The 19164-nt window shown below is 50.0% G+C and overlaps 1 protein-coding gene across 1 annotated transcript in view; it reads left to right on the top strand.

Moving 5' to 3' along the window:
• The window catches only part of LOC147635843 (peroxisome biogenesis protein 2-like), a 29566-nt gene extending 12315 nt beyond the window's left edge, over nucleotides 1-17251 (top strand). Inside the window, exons 5-7 of the mRNA XM_086801198.1 lie at nucleotides 10648-10736; nucleotides 10860-10977; nucleotides 16761-17251. Of these exons, the coding sequence (XP_086657324.1) occupies nucleotides 10648-10736; nucleotides 10860-10977; nucleotides 16761-17072 (519 nt within the window). The 3' untranslated portion in view covers nucleotides 17073-17251. The remainder of the gene's footprint in view (nucleotides 1-10647; nucleotides 10737-10859; nucleotides 10978-16760) is intronic.
• Nucleotides 17252-19164: the final 1913 nt, after the last annotated feature.

A 19164-nucleotide genomic window follows, 5' to 3' on the forward strand; every position in this document is an offset into this window, starting at 1 on the left:
GCAGGCGCGACAGGTTTCCCCATCACTATCTGCTTTCCTGGACTCCGTAGGGAGTACTTGCCCCTCTTGTCATCCATTGGCAAGGCGTTCGGGCAGGTGGTGGAGACGCCTCAGACAGCGGCTTCAGTGATTGCTCGGGCAGCAGGACTCCCGGCCATTCGTGTTGTGGTTCCGTCACCGGAGTCCCTCCCGAAGACGATCCTCCTCCCTTGTCTTTCTGGAGGACATCTGATATAGCGCGTGGAGTATTTGGGCCTCCCCGGCCAGTGTTACACATGTCGGGAGATGGGCCATCTCGCACGCGCCTGTCCCCGCAAGGGGGTTCATCCTTCACGCTATGCCGCCTCTGGACCCCCTGCAGGAGACCCAAGGGGTGGCCATCCACCTCAGAGACCGGACATCCCTGGCTCGCCACAGCAGGCGCCATCATCTGACGAGCAGGCCCCGGCGGAGGATGCCGCGCAGACCCAGGAGGCTGGCGGATGGCAGGAGGTTCGCCGGCGGAAACGCCCGGCCCGCAGGGACCGACGCCAACAGGCAGCACAGGCTAGCGGACAGGCGACTCCGGCTGGCGTGCAGGCACCTACCCGCACTTATGCTCCAGTCAGGGATAGGCGGCCAGCAGGTCCCACCCCGATGGACGAGGATTCAGACTCAGTGCCCGTTGAGGCCGCTGGTGGAGCCTCCCACGTGGAGACCCCGCTCCCGCCTCCCCCCGCGGGGGGCCCCGCCCCCTCCTCGGAGCAGATTCCTGAGGATCCCGAGACGCACTCTGCGACCCCCAGCTCCCCTTCCCCTCACCCGGAGAGCACTCCTTCCACCCCCCCCTCCCCCCCCACCCCCCCCCCCTCCCGCCTCCCCCGGCGGCCCCCCCTGACACCTATCCGCTGGCAGATGCCTCTCCATCCTCTCCTCGCTCTCCCCCCTCCTCGCCGCGAGCCCCCATCCCTCCCTCGGCCTCTCCAGGATACTTCGCCAGACCACCCACTGCCTCGGGGCAGCGCAGTTGGGTAGGCCAGAGTTCAGTCCAGCGGCTGTTCCACCGCCACTCCGGGCCGGTGGAGATGGCGATCCTAGCTTCGCCCGCCACACAGAGTTCTCTCCAGCCTCCCCTGGGGGCCCCCGCGAGTGATGGGGCTACCAGTGGATTACGGTTTTTTCAGGTGCCTCCAGCTGGATGCTGGCCCGTTCGAGACACTGGTCGCGCCCTTACGAGTTTGCGTGGTGTGCCATCCCTCTCGTTCTCCTTCAGTGGTGAGCAGCATGGTGGCCTTCTCCTTTCCTCTCAGTGTTGCCCCAGACACAGCATGGGATTGCAACTCTGTAGAGGAAGTTTTGCGTGATCAGATACTGGAGTTTTCTCACCACTTCAGTGACTTGGGGCTCACGGACCTATTGCAGACCCGATTACACTCAGCCCGCATGAGCTTGTTTGGTATAGGAGATTGGTGGGCGGATCCGGTCCACACCTCAGTTGAGGCGGTGCTACTGATTCTCCTCCATGCCGCCCCGAGGGTGCAGCCTACCTTTAGATACATATATGCAGAGGATTGGTCTCACGCCTATGCCCTGGATAGGGCGAAGGCGGAGTGGGGCTGGACACAGAGACAGGTCACCCTCTTTTTGGAGAGACTCCGCACCCGGACAGACAGTGACTATTCTCCCTCCAAGCCGGCGCCCAAGACTCACAGAGTGGAGGGCAGATCATCCGGACCGGCTGAGAGGGGTGAGCCAGTGGTGGCTGCTTCACTTGCCATAGCTCATCCATGAGGATCCTCTCATGGAACATCCAGGGTCTCGGTGGACATCGCTGCTACATTGGTCGGGGCAGACTTCGCCAGGAGATCCAGAGGGCTCTCGTTGGAGGACCCATAGATATCCTTTTCATCCAGGAGCACCACCTTTCTGCCGGGCGTACCCGCACCTGCGGGAAGATCTTGCCAGGCAGGAGTCACACTTTTTGGTCACCGGCATATGGCTCCCAACCAGGGTGGAGTATGCATCTCAGTCAGTGAGCAGCTTCTATCCGAGGTTGTGGACTCTGGCACTCTGGTCCAGGGTCGAGCGCAGTGGATCATCCTTCGGGTTGGGGAAGACCGCATTGGCTTCCTCAACTTCTACGCCCCTAATGGGGCGACCGGGAGAGCCGAGTTCTGGAGCACCATTAGGCAGTCCCTCCCCTTGGCAGACCATTGGTGCCTAGGAGGGGATTGCAACATGCTGGAGGATGCAGAGGACAGGATGGGGGGCAGCCAGGAGACCATTCATGGGCCGGAGCTCGCTGCCTGGGAGGAACTAGTGCTGTAGGTGAGAGGCCAGGATCCGTGGACTCTCCCGGAGTTTGGCAGGTTGCAGGGGAGTCTATCTTTCTCGCGCTCGGATAGACGGGCCACAGGAGTTAACCTTTCCCGCATCGACAGGTTCTACATTGATGAGTGGGCTTGTGATAGAGGTGGCACTGTGGGCATACTTGCAGGCTCCTCGTTTTCAGACCACTTTCCAGTGCTTCTCCAGATCGAGGACCCTACGAGAGGAGAGCGGGGCCAGAGCGTCCGGATTCCAGATTGTCTCATAGAGGAGCCCGAGATTGCGATCAGAGTTGAGCAGGTCTGGCAGGAGCTGCAGTTCAGGAGAGGATCGGCAGCCAGCGATCTTGCGAGTGGCTTGCAGGAGATCAGTCGGATGCTCAGACAGGCTGCCTTGGACCGTCTGGAGGCCTTCAGAGAGCAGGAGAGGAGCCTACGGAGGAGTCTAGCGTCCCTCCAGAGACTCCAGGAGAGGGATCCTACGAGCCCTTGGATCTCAGAGCAGATGGAGTCAGCTCGCACTGAGATCAGATCCATCGAGGAGAGGAGGGTAGAGTTCCGATTCCATGCTCGGGCTTCTTTTTGGACACAGGCTGGAGACAGAGTGACTCGAGATTTCTTTGAGGCGACAGGGCCTCGCTTCAGACGAGAGGGTCTCAGGCGTCTTCGGCAGGCTGATGGCCAGGTTGTGGTGGATCCCCCCAGGGATCGGGCGATAGCCACAGATTTTTACAGGGATCTTCTCTCTGCTGAGCCAGCAGATGACAGGGTGAGAGAGGCTCGGGAGGCAGTCTGGAGCTTCATGAGACCGGTTGTGCCGGCCCATTTGCAGCACTCCCTTCTCTCCCCCTTCTCGGATACGGAACTGGAGGAGGCTCTTCAGGCATTACCTCGGGGCAAATGCCCAGGAGAGGACGGTCTCTCAGTGGCTTTCTTCCAGAGGTACTGGGGCCTCTTACATAGGGGCTTCAGATTGGCATTCCAGGAGATTATGGAGTCGGGAGTCATGCCGGACAGCATGGCAGAGGGGTTGATTCACTTGATCCCCAAAGAGGGAGGAGACAGACTGGAGATTAGACAGTGGAGACCGATCACCTTGCTAGGCACGGCCTACAAGGTCCTAGCTAAGGCGATCAGCAGGCGGCTTCAGCCTCACCTTCCGGACATCATCCACTCCACGCAGACAGGCTTCATCCAGGATAGGAGCATTCTGGATAACATTTTCTCTTTCTGGGAGGCTACGGCTTTGGCTAGATTTCGGCAGGAGGATCTGGCAGTGCTCCTTCTCGACTTCGAGAAGGCATATGATCGGGTGGACTGGGCCTTCTTGGAAGGCACTATGGAGAGGATGGGCTTCCCCCCTCAGTGGATCCGTGGGGTCTCTGCACTCTACACATCGGCTCATAGCCAGGTGCTGATACAGGGCGTGCGCGGAGAGAGGTTCCAGCTCTCGCGCTCGGTGCGGCGGCAGGGGTGCCCCTTGGCGCCCTTCCTTTTTCTTTTTGTGGCGGAGTCCATGAGCACTTTTTTGACGGCACAGGATACAGGTTTGCGGGGCCTCCAGCTTCCCATCCGCACCTCGGAGGAGCTCCTAGACTCGGAGTTTGCGGATGACACTGCTGTCTATCTTCAGGGAGGTGAGGAGAACCTCCGCCGCTTCGCCTCAGCCATGGACAGGTTTTGCAGAGCTTCGGGCGCTTTGATCAACTGGCACAAGTCGTGTGGGTTGTGGGTCAGTTCTATGCCCCCCCCCGACTTGGAGGCCAGTTGATGGTTTTCAGTGGCTGCCCCCCGGCACTACAGTGCGTTATCTGGGATGCTATGTGGGCATTGACATATCTCCGGAGCAGCAGATAGCCCCCCTTCTTCTGAGCATTCGGAAGAAGCTTTTGTATTGGAGTACCGCTCGTCTATCTCTGGCTGGCCGAGTAGTTGTGGCCAACCAGGTTCTGCTTGCTACCATGTGGTACATCACTTCTTGCTGGGCCTTCTCTCGGGCGTGCATTGGCCAGGTGCAGAGGCTCATCAGGAACTTTCTTTGGTCCGGTGGCGACGGGCGGCCCGCCAGGGCCAAGGTGGCATGGGCTGTGATCACTCAGCCGAGGGAGAGAGGCGGCCTGGGCATTGTTGATCCTATTTGCCAAAGCCGAGCTTTGCTTGGCAAGTTGGTAGTTCGTGGCCTCCTGCCAGGCGCTGAGCCGTGGAAGGAGTTTCTTGTTTCCAGGATGCTCAGCCGCACTCCTTCTCTTAGCGGCCCCTGGACCCCCAGCATCAGGTGGATCTTTACAGAGCAGCGATCCAGAGGAGTGGGCCTTGGCTTCGAGGAGCGTTTTGCAGCTAGCCTTCTGAGGGCCTGGGCGCATCTGAGGCCGTCACTCTTCCAGACTCCCCCGGGCACCGATGAGGAGCGCCTGAGGCAGCCATTGATCTGGAACCCCTTGATTCGACTTCCCAGTGGCCATATGGTTGGATCGCGGTCTCACGTGTCATGGGGCCCGTGGAGCACCGGCCCAGCCCAGTCCCTAGACGACTGGATATGTTTTCAGCAGCTGCCTCTAGAGGCTCAGGAGAGGAGACTCAGTGGGATGAGGGGCAGAGAGTTGATGAGACAGGACATTGAGGCGGCCATCCCCCGGGAGTGGCGGACCCCAGCACAGTGGATGGGTGTCTTTACTCAGCATGAGATCCTTCTAGCGGTCTGCGGCATAGCGGAGAGAGTCGCCCCACTCACTTTCGAGGTGGGAGAGGGTGGCCAGCTTCAGAGGACACGACTAGATTTGGATGGGCTCCAGGGTTGTATTCTTCAGAGGGTGCGGGTGGTCGGCTTTCATCAGAGACAGTGGCATGTAGACCCCTCACCGGCCTTGGAGATTATGGGCTTGGGACAGCAGGCCTCTTATTCAGTGGGATCCAGGTGAGTGGTTTTGGCGAGATCCCTACTCGGCCCCTACCAGCCCAGGCATCCCCTTTTTTCAGTACACAGCGAGGCTGGGGCGGCGGATTCAGAGGCACAGGATAGCGAGCACCCCGGCGGCGGCCGAGCATTGGCGGCGACAGGGGCTCTCCCCTGCCTTTCTTAGGGACTTCTGGCAGCGCCTTTGGGCCAGCTTCCGGCCCCGGAAGGTGACGCTTTTTCTCTGGCTCACAGCGCATAGAGGACTGGCTGTGGGGGCTTGGCTAGCTTTTGGCAGACACCCTGCCCACAGGCACAGCAGGTCTGGCAGCGCGCTCTCAGGATGATTTTTGCAGGCTCACCAGGTGAGATGCTGGTGACGTGGGGTGCGGTGGCTTGGGCCACGGACAGCGGCCCGGCCCTTGGATATGAGGATGTCCCTGGCAGTGCGACCATCCAGGTCTCTGACAGGGCGATGGTGGCGGTGGTTCCGACGCCAGACTTCTCTTCGGCAGCCCCTCAGGAGGGGGTCGGGCACAGATGGGAGATGATCAGTAGCATGACGGCTTGGCACATATGGAGAGCCCGATGCAGGGAGGCCATTGACCGCCAGGCGACTCCACCGGCGGAGGTCATACAGGCCCTCTGGGTGGACATCATTCACACCTTGAGAGGACACTGGGGGAAACTCCAGGGCGACTCGGATCGCATGAGAGGGCGCCGCAAGGCTTTCCTTCGCACTTGGCAGCCTGGCCCTTTCCTCATCGCGAGGGGCGAGGATATCACTTGGCACTATAGGCCTCCAGTTTGGCTTTTCTCACCTCCCACATGTACTACTAGGTAGGCCCCCCCCCCCCCAGAGAGCGGCCAGCCACGGGGGTGGAGCTCAGGTGTTCACTGTGTTTTTTATCCCTCCTTGCGAGGTGAGCTTTGTAGCCTTATGGCGTTTTCTCATTAACTAATAGAAGGATCGTTTTTCGGAAAAAAAAGAAAAAAGAAAAAAAAGAAAAAAAAGAGGACACTACCTACCTGTCCTTATCTCTATGGCTTGAGCCTCCCAACTCCATTCTAGCCAGGGGTTGGAGGTGGGTGAGCATGTCAGCGATGTGCAGATCATGAAGATGGTGTGAGAGCTCTACTGCCTATCCCTCGATGGCAGCAGCCACCAACTTCGAATCCCACTTCGTCCCCGGGGGGGCTGCACTCAAGGGGAAGGAGAAGATCATCATGCCGCTCTATGGCGTAGTTGGTTTGAAATGATGAAACACCACACAGATCCGAATGGGAGCCACTATCTTCTCAAAAATACCAGTTCCTTCCATCAGAAGACATCGGAAGAAACTGTAACCCACAAGTAGCCCCAAGTCTTGGGGGGCCCACCTGGGGAATCTGGAGGGAGAGCTCTCATCGGGGAAGCGTGATCTCTACCGGTTTTGAGAATCGATGAATCAAGTGGCAGATGGAGCTCGCTGGCTGCTTTTGCTCCGGGTTGGGCGCTGCCGGACGGCGGTGAGAGTGCTTTGGAGAGGCGGAGGGAGGGGGAAGTCCGGGCTCGGAGGAAGAGGACGGGGCAGGGGAGACTGTTGCAGGAAGAGTCGGAGGCGAGGATGGAGGATGAGGAGGAGGAGGGGGGGAGCAGGCTGTGGGGGAGGGGAGGCGGAGAAGAGGGAGATGGGAGCGGCTGGGAGTGATCCATCGAGGAAGAAGGGTGCTGAGAGGGGCTCGCTGGGGGTTTAGTGGGGCCACCTAGCCTCACTGGAAATTGAGAACCGCAAGAGGAGTCTCGACGGGGTAATGGCCACCATGCTGAAGGGGCCGGAGGTGGGACCCTTGCAGCAACTGGAGGGGGCCCATTGCCGACGGGTGGGTGCTGCGATAAATGCTCGAAACGGTTCTCTGACAGAACCGAATGCTCCTGTACTCTGCCAGCCTGGTGTACGTGGCGTGGCGCTCAGCTCTGGAAGTCGGCTGATGGCCTTGGTGCGGGCCAATGGTTTGCCACTCTCTGTCAACAGAGTTGTCTGTGGTTAGGTGCTGGTGCTCGGTTGCCTGAAAGCCTACCTCTCTCTCTACCCCCTGGAAAAAATGTGAACTGGGACTAGGGGGCGGTCTCCTGGAATGGCGCCAAGGGCAAGCTTTGGCGAGGTGTCCCATCTGCCTGTAAATGAAACACTGGCTGGGAAGGCCTGAGTACTCCACTCGCTGTAGGATGGGGTCTCCCCGAAGGCAAGGAAGGAATATGACATGAGGCACTATCTCTAGTGAGGCAATACATATGCAAAGGGATGGAATCCTGGCGCACATGCGAGGGACGAAGTGGCAGTGGGGGGTCACAGGAAAGCCTGAAACGTCAACCAGTGGGTCAGATGCGGGGTTGAAGCTCTGCTGCCACCAGCAAAGAAGAATTGGGCCGTATTCAATGCAACAGGGCTCAGCTACATGACTCGATCTGACGCCGTTGGCGAGTCGAACTCGACCTGGTAGCAGCACTCCAGAGGATGAACGTATGTGATCTTTGTAGGCCCACCAATAAGGCTAGCCTAAAGAAGATCTTTGAGTTGTCTGCGCGCAGGGCGGCTATTGACAATCTTGCATATTAGAGTGAAGGCCTCTAAAGACACAACAGTCATAGCAAGGAGCTGAAGGTCCGCTTCAGAGAAAGATAAGAAAGTAATGACGGCCTCGATCAAGGATGACGGAGCGGCTGCCATGGAGTCCTCTTGAGGGGTGAATACCAGAAGAGGCTGAGACTTGTCGAATGAGAAATGCCCAAGAACTGAAGATGCTGCTAGATGAAGACGGAGGGGACGAAGAAATGGAGCCGGAGGAAGACGGAGGAACTGGAGAGGCTATGGAAAAGGAAAGCGAGGGGGGGGGGTGTGGCGCTAACAGGTGCTAGCTCGAAACATGTATATTGCAATGCCAAATTGCAGTGACACCACACATGCACACAAGCAATCACCCAAACTAATGTGCACTTCACATATCATTTATCGGGATCGGGAGGCTCACAACACTGTGCTTGCTTGTGGAGATCGAGGTGAGCACTTCTAGATCTCTCACTCTATATGACAGGGCTGCTCCTTAGCTCCACTGTTGTATATCATCGTTGCAGAAACTTTGAGCATTTTTCTTTGCTCCAGTGCTGGCATATCTAGATTGAGATTGCCACTACGCATGGAGGGGAATCTTTTGGACTCTGAGTTGGCTGATGATACAACAACATCTCAGAGGGAGTCACCAACGAATTGCACAGATTGATGTAGCTATACCTAACCATTGGATCAATCGTACATTTTTACATGAGTATCATCACTTGTGGTTTGGGGTTTTTTCTAGGACAGGCATGCCCCTTCAGGTGTTGGGATTCCCAAAGCCAGAGGAGGAAGAGGGTGTTTCCTTCTATTCCATTCAGTCTGGATGGCGGATGGAGAGATGTGATGTATAGGTGATCACACTGAGCTTTGTGATTCATCGAGTGAGAGTAGTGGGTCACTCTGGGAAATGTTGGTATATTGACCCTTCTCCAGTGATGGTTACTTATGCCTTGTGGTGCCTATGGTTATATGGTGGATTCCCTATCAGATATCTACCTTGGGACCTTGGTGAATGGGAATGGACTCATGTGACTAACCTCGTGAGGAGCATACCTTTCTTCAGCTACACTGTGTGTAACACAAGGTGGCTCATGCTTGGATAGACCATAGAGTTCCCACTCTTAAGCCTCACTAGGAGGCGCATGACATTACACCTCCCATTCAGAGAAGATTCTGGCAGAGTCTCTTGCAATTGTACAAGAGGAGCCAAATTTCCTACTTCTAGTTGTTTCCACACGTTGGGTTGCCCACCAACGAGTGGAGATCTATTTTTGGCATGGATCGCTCTTGTCCTAGAAGCCTAGCTCCACCCGAAATAGTGTATCATTGCTTATGGGAGGCCAAAGGAGCACAAAAGATCTAGGTATCTATAGCCCAGTGTAGTAGGGTTAGCTGCCCAACACACTACGAGAATGGTGGTTCTACTCTGGACAGTATGTCCCAGAGTCCTCAGCTCACACACAATGAAAGAACACTTGAACAGTCTTGAAATGAAGAGACAGAACAAATGAGAAGAAGATTGGATCCCTTGTATCACTTCCACACGCTGTTACAACTCCTCACTGCAGCGTGCACACCCAACAGTGGTCATAGTGAGGTGGAAACCCACAAGACAGAATGACAGTGACTACATTGTTTTGTTTTTGTTTTTCGAGCCGGGGTCAGAGTCTCTGAGACTCGAGCAGAGAAACGCTTTTGTCATTAGCTTCGTCATCTCGGTCGTGAGTTAACTTCGTCGTCTCGGTCGTGAGATAGTGACTACAGGACTCAATGAATGGATGACAATGACTATGATGAAGAGGATGAGAAAAAGGTGTGGCATGAAGAGTTGGATCCCTTGGTTGCTTTGATTTGTCTATAAATGCTCTAGCAAGTCTCACTGCCAGAGGATGCCGTTTGGTGAGAATCCTCTATCTTTGGTCCAGTGGTGCGTCGGTGGGAAGATGCCAATCAGTGTGCGGTGCCTTCAATGATGTGTGAGCCTTCCGCTTTTGGAGGTTCTTGGGATCCGTTCCAATCTAGCTGGATGGTCCATCTGCACAAGTCCAATGAGGATGGTCCAGCTGCACTAGTCCAATGAGGATGTTCCAAGGAGGATGTACTGGACCAGTCCAAGGAGGATGGTTCACACTGCAATAGTCACACTGTGGGAACCCTTGGTGGCTACACCCAGCTCTTGGGCAGATTGAGGAGTGATCTTATCTTTATTTCTTGGGGGTGCTATTGCATGGTTGAATCAGTCTGGTCCACAACTTCTTTTCGAGGACAGGGGTGTAGATCCTGTTATATTTGTCCTTAGGGGAATAGCTCAGAGATGTTTGCTTCCGGATATGCCCCAGTTACAATACACACCCCAGGAGTATCATGGCGTGGCATATCTCGAAGATCAGATGCTCAGAGGCCTTCGAGGGTATTCATGTTTATCATACCCAGTGTATCTATAGTATATGGAGTGACATCGTTCATACTCTTTTGGCCACCTGGGCCTGTATACAGGGATCTTCTAGAGTTGCTCAAACAAAACGCAGCAGATTTGTGAGAGTGGAACCATGGTATTTGTCCTCCACTCCTAGGGGCTTCTATGGCAGCATAGCGCCCACGATTGGTTGCAATCTCCCTACCTTTTGGTTTGAGATCTCCCTTTTGTATGATTTTATATTACTTAATAGAAGCCTCTTTTCTGAAAAAAAAAACTAGTTGTGTAGAAAGAAAGCTTCTTGTTACATAGCTTTCAAGTAGGTCAGTTATTTGCAGCTTTTTTGCTTAAAAGGACTAAAGCATTTGTGTTACTTGCCTTACCATCAAAAGAGGACATGCTTTTGCTTATTAATGTGAATGTTGATATGCATAGAACAATTGGGCGTGGGTTTTGCAACATTTTGAAAAAGTGTACAAGGTTATGAACTTGGCCAACTTTCTCCTTTTCCTTCATACAGGACGGTAGGGCATGTTTATTTGTCACACAGACACATTAATTGCTATTGAACAATATGAACAAACTTTTCAGCTAACAAAATGCTCATAATTAAAGTTTTTACTAGCTCGTATTTGTGTATGGGGCAGATATCGGAGCATTGTTGATCGAGTCTTAAATGCAAGGCTTGTTTATCAGAGGCCAAATACGGTTCAAGCAACAAGTACTGAGTTAATGAATCGACAGTTAGTGTGGGGCGAATTCTCGGTATTTTATGGCTCCCCTCTTCCCTCCTTCATACATGTCTTTATGCAAGTTAAGAGAGCAAAATCAATCAATGATCGCTTATTGTTTGCAAAAGAGTGAGCACTTGTTCATGCTTCTTTTTTTTCTTCTTCTTCTTTTTTTTCTTTTTTTTCTTTTTTCAGAAAAGTGACTTCTATCATGTATAAATAGACCATACAAATCACGGTTAGAAGCCGGAACAAAAAAAACCTCATTCCAAAATGTATGGTGATCTCAACCAATCTGGGGCACAATGGTAGAGAGTCCTGTGGGGGTTGATGAGAAAAAGATCCCATATCCCACTCCCTCGTGATGGCAGTGTGCTTTGCTTGCGCACATATGGATGGTCCTTGTATACGAGCCCATCTGGCCATAAGAGTGCGAATAATATCTCCCCATATAGTAGTGTCATATATGTGAGTGCCCTCTACAGCCTCTCTGCATTTGGCGCCAAGTTGTGATAATGGCAATGATCTCCCAAGTGGTATCAGTCCTCTGCAGGTGGTGTATACTATGTATAAGGAATATCCAATATCATATGCAACGTTGGGCCACACCTCTGTGTATCTTTAATGCAGTGTCCAAATCCCTTGCCCTCAAAAAATATTTGTGGACGAGACACTAGTGAGCCAAGCGATAGTACCCTAAGTAACATAGATGCTATCTCTCCTCAATCTGCTCATAAGCTGAGTTATAAAGCCCCAAATCCTCTGAGCAGCTCCACACCCCTATATGTAATGCTGTCCTGTCTTAGAAGCTACCGGGCATCTGGAGCACGAGGGGTTTGCACCAAAAAATCCCTCCACTGATTAATCGGGAGGCCACCATGTAAGAATAACCAAAAGAAGTGGTAGATATGGCTCCTCCTATATGATTGCCAAAGTCTGCCAATATCTCTTTTGAATCAATGGGGTAATGTCATAACTCTCCCAGTGTGGCGTGAGTGTAGGAGTCTTGTGAATCTGCCCAAGTAAAAGGAGTACGGCATTATGGATAGTGGCTCTTTATTGGATTGGCTGCATCAATCCACTCCCACTCACCAAGATCCCAATGAAGATATCGTTAGGACATCCACCATATAGCCATAAGCATGAAGACCCATGGGTCACGAGATCAAGGGGAGGGTCAATATGCCAGTGCTTCCATGAGCGACTAACTACTCTCATGGGATGAAGGACAGTGCCTGGAATAGTCTTTTGTGTGTCACATCTTATCAATCTCCATCTTGGTTGGATAGAATAAAAACCACGATCTCCCTCCTCATCATGATCGTAAAATGTGCTAGTAATCTAGTCATGAGATATAGCTTCATCAATCTGATCGATCCATCTAAAAATCCCTCTGAGGTGCTGTGGGTGGATGCAAGTCTCTGATCCATAGGAAGACTTTCAAAAGTCTTCCCAGCAATAACTATCATACACATCTCTCGTAACCTGGCCATGGCATATATCCAGACGCACCCAAAGGTTGCCCGACCTCATCTCTAATGAGGTCATCCCACATAATGGGTTGTCTATCAGCCTCATCCTCTAATATAGGAAGCCTCGGTCTCAAAAAGGTTCTCATGCTGCTCCCCAACCAGGATTTGCTAATGGCGGCTATAAGTGGAGAGGAAGGTGCCCTATACGCTGCCTTAGGAAAGATGAAATGTGAACCGAGCATCCAATCTCCACCACCACGAGGCATATATACAGAGATGTGAAACATAAAGAAATTCTGCCAGGCAGTTGGGCCAATGCATCCACGAGAGAAGCACCAACATGAGGCAATGAACCAAGCTGAGGAGGCAAGTAGGACTTGGTGAACCACCAAGGCTCTGGAGGCTAGATCCAATCCCCTAGAACTCGAATGAAGAAGTTTCTTCCGTTGCAAACTATGTGCAGGCAATATATCAACCCCAACTTGACACCCCAAATATCTAGCACCCCAATTGACTCTTTGCGAGTAACTAATCCAAAAACCAACGCAGTTATGCCAATTAATGAGAGTAGGAAAAACTCCTCCAATGCAATCCGAAAGGAACATAAACATGTGTGAGGCCTCGAGGAACATGGAAGTATAGTACCTAGCACTAACCCTCGGGGTTAGCAACTAGTCCAGCAAGGTTATGTGTTACATGCATGGAAGCTCTGTGTCTTCTTTCAGCCCTAAACACCCCTCCGTAGGAAGAAGTAGATGCAAAATGCAAAGCCGAGATAGAGAGAAGAGAGAGAGATAGCTGTATTTTCAGTATATTCATAATGTACAAAAAGGTACAAGTATTTGGCAGCCCTAGGCATGCCTTTGAAAAGGTGGAACCCTATCCTACCTAACCTATTATGTGACCTAACACCAAAGAGTATCAGATAAGAAACAATGAGCCAAGCGCTGCCTTATATAGGCTCCTGAAGGAAATGTGAACTGGCCGACAGCAGTTCCTTGGACATGGAATAATCCTCCTCTAGCCGACACCATCTGATAGATCATTTATCTGTTGGCTGATAGGAACCCGGTCCACTACAATGCCTTCCATGCCTTTTTTATAGCTGTTGAAGCTCTTGAATCTAGTGTTTATCTGCCACCCCTTTAGGGATTAGCTCTGGAATGAGCATGTCCATGTGCATGCACATGACATTCTCTTTTGCTGAACTTGATGACGGGATTCCAACTGTTGACCCTGGATGACTGTCATCATCCTTGTCTCCACATGGACTCCCCAACTTGTCATCCTTCCCTTCCTGGCAACCTGTTCACTGAAAACCTCCCTGTCTCCAATTCCACTCCAAATCTGATGCAGTTTGGTGCATATGCTCCACTTTGTCCCCTTTCCTTCTTGCCCTGTCTCTGAACACAAACATGAATCCTTCTTCTTGAAGACTGCTCCCGGGCATCCTTGGCTCAACCCCTTGGATGATCTTCATCCCTTGGAGTGCTCCATAAAAGCCTCTCGGGCTGCCCCAAATGGCTACCGACTCTCATGAAACTCTTCCATATTGGGTTTGCCTGACACCAACCAGCTTCGGGGGGTTCTTGACACATGCTGTGTTACTCTCCTTGGACTGTGCATCTTCATCTAGGACACCATCAGTGTTTAGCATTGCTGAACGTGAAGCTCTGATACCAATGTCACATGTGTGGAAGCTGTGCGTGTTCTTTCAATGCTAAACACATTTCCATAGGAACATGTAGATGCAAAACGCAAAGCAAAGATAGAGAGAAGAGAGAGAGATAGCTGTTGTTTTTCCATAGGAACATGTAGATGCAAAACGCAAAGCAAAGATAGAGAGAAGAGAGAGAGATAGCTGTTGTTTCAGTACATTCATAATGTACAAAAAAGGTACAAGTCTTTGGTAGCCCTAGGCATGTCTTTGAAAAAGTGGACCCTATCCTACCTAACCTATTCTGTGACCAAAGAGTGCCAGATAGCAAACAGTGAGCCCAACGTTGCCTTATATAGGCTCTTGAAGGAAATGTGAATTGGCCAACGTGTTGTCGGCCAGTTTCTTGGACATGGAATAATCCTCCAGCCGCCGACACCATCTGATAAATCATTTATCTATTGGCTGACAAGAACCTGGTCCACTACAATGCCTTCCATGCCTTTTTTACAAATGTTGAAGCTCTTGAATTTAGTCTTTATTTGTTGCCCCTTTAGGGATTAGCCCTGGGATGAGCATGTCCATGTGCATGCACATGAAATTAGGTGATTAGGGAAAGGAGGCTTCGATAGGTGGCTAAGGTTCAATTATTAATAATCCAAGGTTATTGGCTATTTATAACTGGACTGTTATTTATAGCAGCAATAAGCACTATATAAGTGACTCTTGGGTTAGTATTTATTCAATGTGGTTTGGACCTGGACCAAGAGACTTACTCTTGCCATGGACATGGTGGATCACAAGCGGTCTTAGCAAAGGTCCCTTAGGACAGGCTTTGGTGGTATGGGACGCTAGGGTTGACTAGCTTGGGAGTGTGTGTATGAAGTGATTTTTGTACCTTAGGTCACTCTCACTTATCATTTGTACTTAAGAGTATTGTGCCTCTTTCTTGCTCACGACCGCTTCACTCTTATGTGTGTGGTGCATTTCTGCAAAACCAACAGCCACGAAAGCAACACACGGGTGCCAGAAAAGAAGAATTTGTAGATTTCCTAGGCTAGCCCTAAGCTTGCAAGCTAAGTCACCCTCCACATGTCCATGTATCCCGTTGACGATCGAGCTCGGTGGTGAGCTAGCCGTTTATGGTATACTTATGGTGTTTGCACTCCGGAACCACTTGCGCTTAAATCTAGCTTAAGCAAGGTTAGGCTCTGATACCATTTGGGCGCTTAAGAAAGGTTAGGCTCTGATACCAACTATAGAGTACTTGTGCCTATGTGCTAGGGTTTCTGAAATAGAGAGAGAGAGAGAGAAAAGAGTGCAACGACAAACACACAAGTAGCCTTAAAACTACTGTATTGTATTAAGTACAATGAAGATGTTAACAACAGAATTCCAAGTACAAAATGTTACTCAAGATGATGATCTCAGATCTCAGCCCACAGATTGTAGATAGCGCTCTTGGCCAGCCTCAGTCCAAAGAAACGCTTTTGCAGATGCTTGATCGCTTGGTAGAAAATGAGATGGAATTGCTGAATAGCCATGCATGATTATATAGGGGGTCATCATACCCAGTTGGCCTATGCAGAGAACATGAGGACATATGTGCCCCACGGCTGCTGCTGTACTGCCACATTGCAGCCACGCGACACGCGCACCGACTTCTACCTTTGCTTGATTGCTCTTGGGTCTCTGCCCGACTGCTGTATGCCTGGCTTCAGGGGCTGTACACAGAGGTGTCACATCTGATCCCTAGATTGCTTCACCCGTGAGAGGGGGCTAAAGCCAAGTGGCAAGAAAATCTCCCGCATCTCAATGTATACTGAGTATCTGCATATGAATGAGAGAGAGAGAGAGAGAGAGATCTGTCTTGTGCTTTTGTCTGTAGAGAAAGAAAGATAGATATCTTAAGCGTCTACTAAAGATGAGACCAAAGTCATACAATAATGTCCATGGCATATCTCATCATGGAATGGAAAATAAAATAGAAACAAAACATAGCTATCTCACTAGGGTGATACAGGAACATGGGAGGAGCATCAGCCCCCGATAGATGGTATACCACTCTCCAAAATATCAAACATGGGGCTAATGAGTATTGCCGAGAGGTCTCCCTCAGCTATGTCATGCGGAAAGGTAGCTCGATGGCGGTAGAGCATGTCTTGGATCCGGTGAGGGGATCGTGGATGACATCCGGAGGGCCGGGGGCATCGGGCACGCTGGAATGCAGAGGCCCAGTCCAAGATAACTGCTCTCGGGCGAGGTCAGTCTGGAGCAGTGCGAGGTGGGTCCACAGGATCCACTGTATCGGTGTCCTCCACCTTGTAAATGTTTTCAAAGAAAAACAGTTTGACAACTCGGGTCTGTATGTGTAGAGCTTAATTAGTTTCTTCAAGCTTACACCACTCTGTAGGAGGGTGTCATGTCGAATGGCATCAAAAGAGCTACAGGTTCTCGTTGTTTGCGTGCATGGTAAATGTCCAAAATCTTCTTTGGTTTCCAATTCTTTGTAGGTAATCTTTGCTCATTAGCTTTCTACACAGACAATCTCTTGGATGCACACATGAAACTGAATCAAAACGAGGTGCCTTGTGGGTGATACAATATATTGTGTAATATCAAGGCCGTCTTTGATACTCTTATAATGCCCTCGAGATTTGAGAACACACATTAAACTGTCCTTTGCAGGAGCTTATGTTGATTCTCTTACCTTTGTTGAAGAGGGTGCCCACTTGGTCATTTTTGAATCGAAGATCAACCGAGGCCACTACTGTTGAGAAAGATACTTGTCCTCTTTGTGCAGAAAAATCTATCACCATCCCTTATGTTGCTCGGCCATGCGGACATCTCTATTGCTACTACTGTTTGAAAACTAGGTGCACAGCAAATCGAGCATTTCGTTGTGTTACATGTAATGTGGAGGTAGCTAGCATGCAACCAAAGCATAGCTTCAAGGATCACGAACAAGGGCTAGATCATAGTACAACTCATGCACCATAGAATTTCTTGAGAAAAAACCCTCTGGAAAAGAAAAGGTGGTGTCATACTTTGGTCATTTGATTTCAGCAATTGTATCTACTGTGTATTGTGTGTCTTTCATTATTTTTAGTCCCATCTTAAATGCAGAAACTCCTATATGTGAAGGCTTATATTCTTAATTAAGTGAAAAGTTTCTTGCATCATGCTCTATGGTAGCTTGATTGTTGAGCCAATGTTGTGCAACTTCATTAAGAATTGAGGTGAGTTTCCTGCATTGAATTAAAAAGCTTCATGCCCAGCTACTTGTTAACATAATTGCGGTGAGTTTCCTGCATTGAATTAAAAGCGTGTAGAGGTGAACCTCCTCTCAAGGAATGGGAAGCTGCCTACCCTTGTGGACACAAACTGCAGGCTCTTTCTTAAAGTTACTCTCCTCTTACCATCACTATTCTTTCAAACATCATGTAGCCTTGGGTTCTAGCACTTGCCAGATCCATGGCGATGGAAACAATCATCACCACTAATCCATGTGAGGAGAATTCAGCTGACATCATGGAACACTTGTGTTTTAGGGCCTAGCCCATGTTGAGATTCACAAACAAGCGCTTTAAACATGCGAATGGCAAGTCACAAATCTCTCACAGTATGATTGGCAAAACCTTAGGCGAAAGGCTGTGCAATGGTACAGTAGAGAGAGAGAGAGAGAGAGAATGTGTGTCTTGCTCTAAAGGTTTGAAACTTGTCAAGAATTTCTTGAGCAAATTATGTCATTAAACACAAATCTAAGCAATCTGAGAAGTGTCATGTCCTGATGTCATCTATAATTTAGTCTAACTTCACCTCAATTTAGAGAATCTAGACTAACTTTCTCTCTCTAAAATTTAATTTATTCTAAGGTTTCTAATTAAATAATAAATTCTCCTAAATTTAGGAGTAGTTTATCTAATTTCTCTAAGATTCAAGGCAACAATAAGGTTTTTCTAATTTGCTAAGGTTCTACAAAGGGTTGAGCAGTAATTTAATAGCAAGAGGTTAAAAAACAGACCTTAGAGGTCTCTGGTTTTAAAAAATGCACAAAGATTAATAAATCAATTTTCTATTTGATTTAAATTAAAATTGCTAATTTTATTATAAAAGAATGAGAAAAATATAACTTATGAGCAACATGTAATTGTACCTTGAGAAACTTAGCTTGTAGGAGATCTACTATACCCAATGGATAAAGAATTGACCTCTTCTTTTTAAAATTTTGCTCAACTAATTCCTAGTTGATGAGAGGACTTCTCTCAAGGTTCGCATGTCCTTTTACAAACACCACGTGTAAGCTCCTTTTCTCTTCAGAAACCCACATTTTTTTCCAGATCCCTAGGCTTCTATAATCCTCAATTAGCCAACTCTTGCACTCCCAATGATGCTTTAAACCTTGGTAAAGCCAACCGAGAACCAATTCGACATGTGCTATACTGAAAACCAAGTAGAAGTACTCTTCTAGCTCTAGGAAAAAAACTCGTGGATTTTTCATGAAGGGGAGGGGGTGTTAACCACACTCGTTAACATCATTTTTCAAGCGTGGTTATGTTTCTTGTAATCCATTGTTATGTAATCGCTCTAAGCGCTTAATGAAAAAGATATATGGGATGACTGAGCTTACGACTTGTGTAATTTCGGTCACCCAAGAATGAGCCTAGATGTACATAGAGTTACGAAGTTAGTTTTGGGTCTCCCAATTGTAAATGGACGGCCGGCCATTGTAAAAAGAGAGCTCATGTATATAAGTGATTTATGAAATATGAAAAGGGACAATCCCATTATCACAATTGAGTCTTGCCTTCTCTCTCTCTCTCTCTCTCTCTCTCTCTCTCTCTCTCTCTCTCTCTCTTGTGGGGCTATGGTGGTAAGCTTGTATTAGTGAATGCTTGCTTGCTTGATTGTAGTGTGTGCATGGTATCTTTCTCTTCTTCTCTCTCTCTCTTGTGCAAGGTAGTATGTTGACATGGTTAACATCTTTGGCGCCACCGGGGTTGGGCATTTAGCTTAGGGTCCTTCACAATCCACCATTTTCTAGAGGCATTGCTTAGCCCGATTGGAGTGCAAATTCATCGGTGGTTGTTTG

Source organism: Cibotium barometz, chromosome 8 (assembly GCF_041138505.1).
Source record: "Cibotium barometz isolate CiBa-2024 chromosome 8, ASM4113850v1, whole genome shotgun sequence".
Taxonomy (NCBI): Eukaryota; Viridiplantae; Streptophyta; class Polypodiopsida; order Cyatheales; family Cibotiaceae; genus Cibotium; species Cibotium barometz.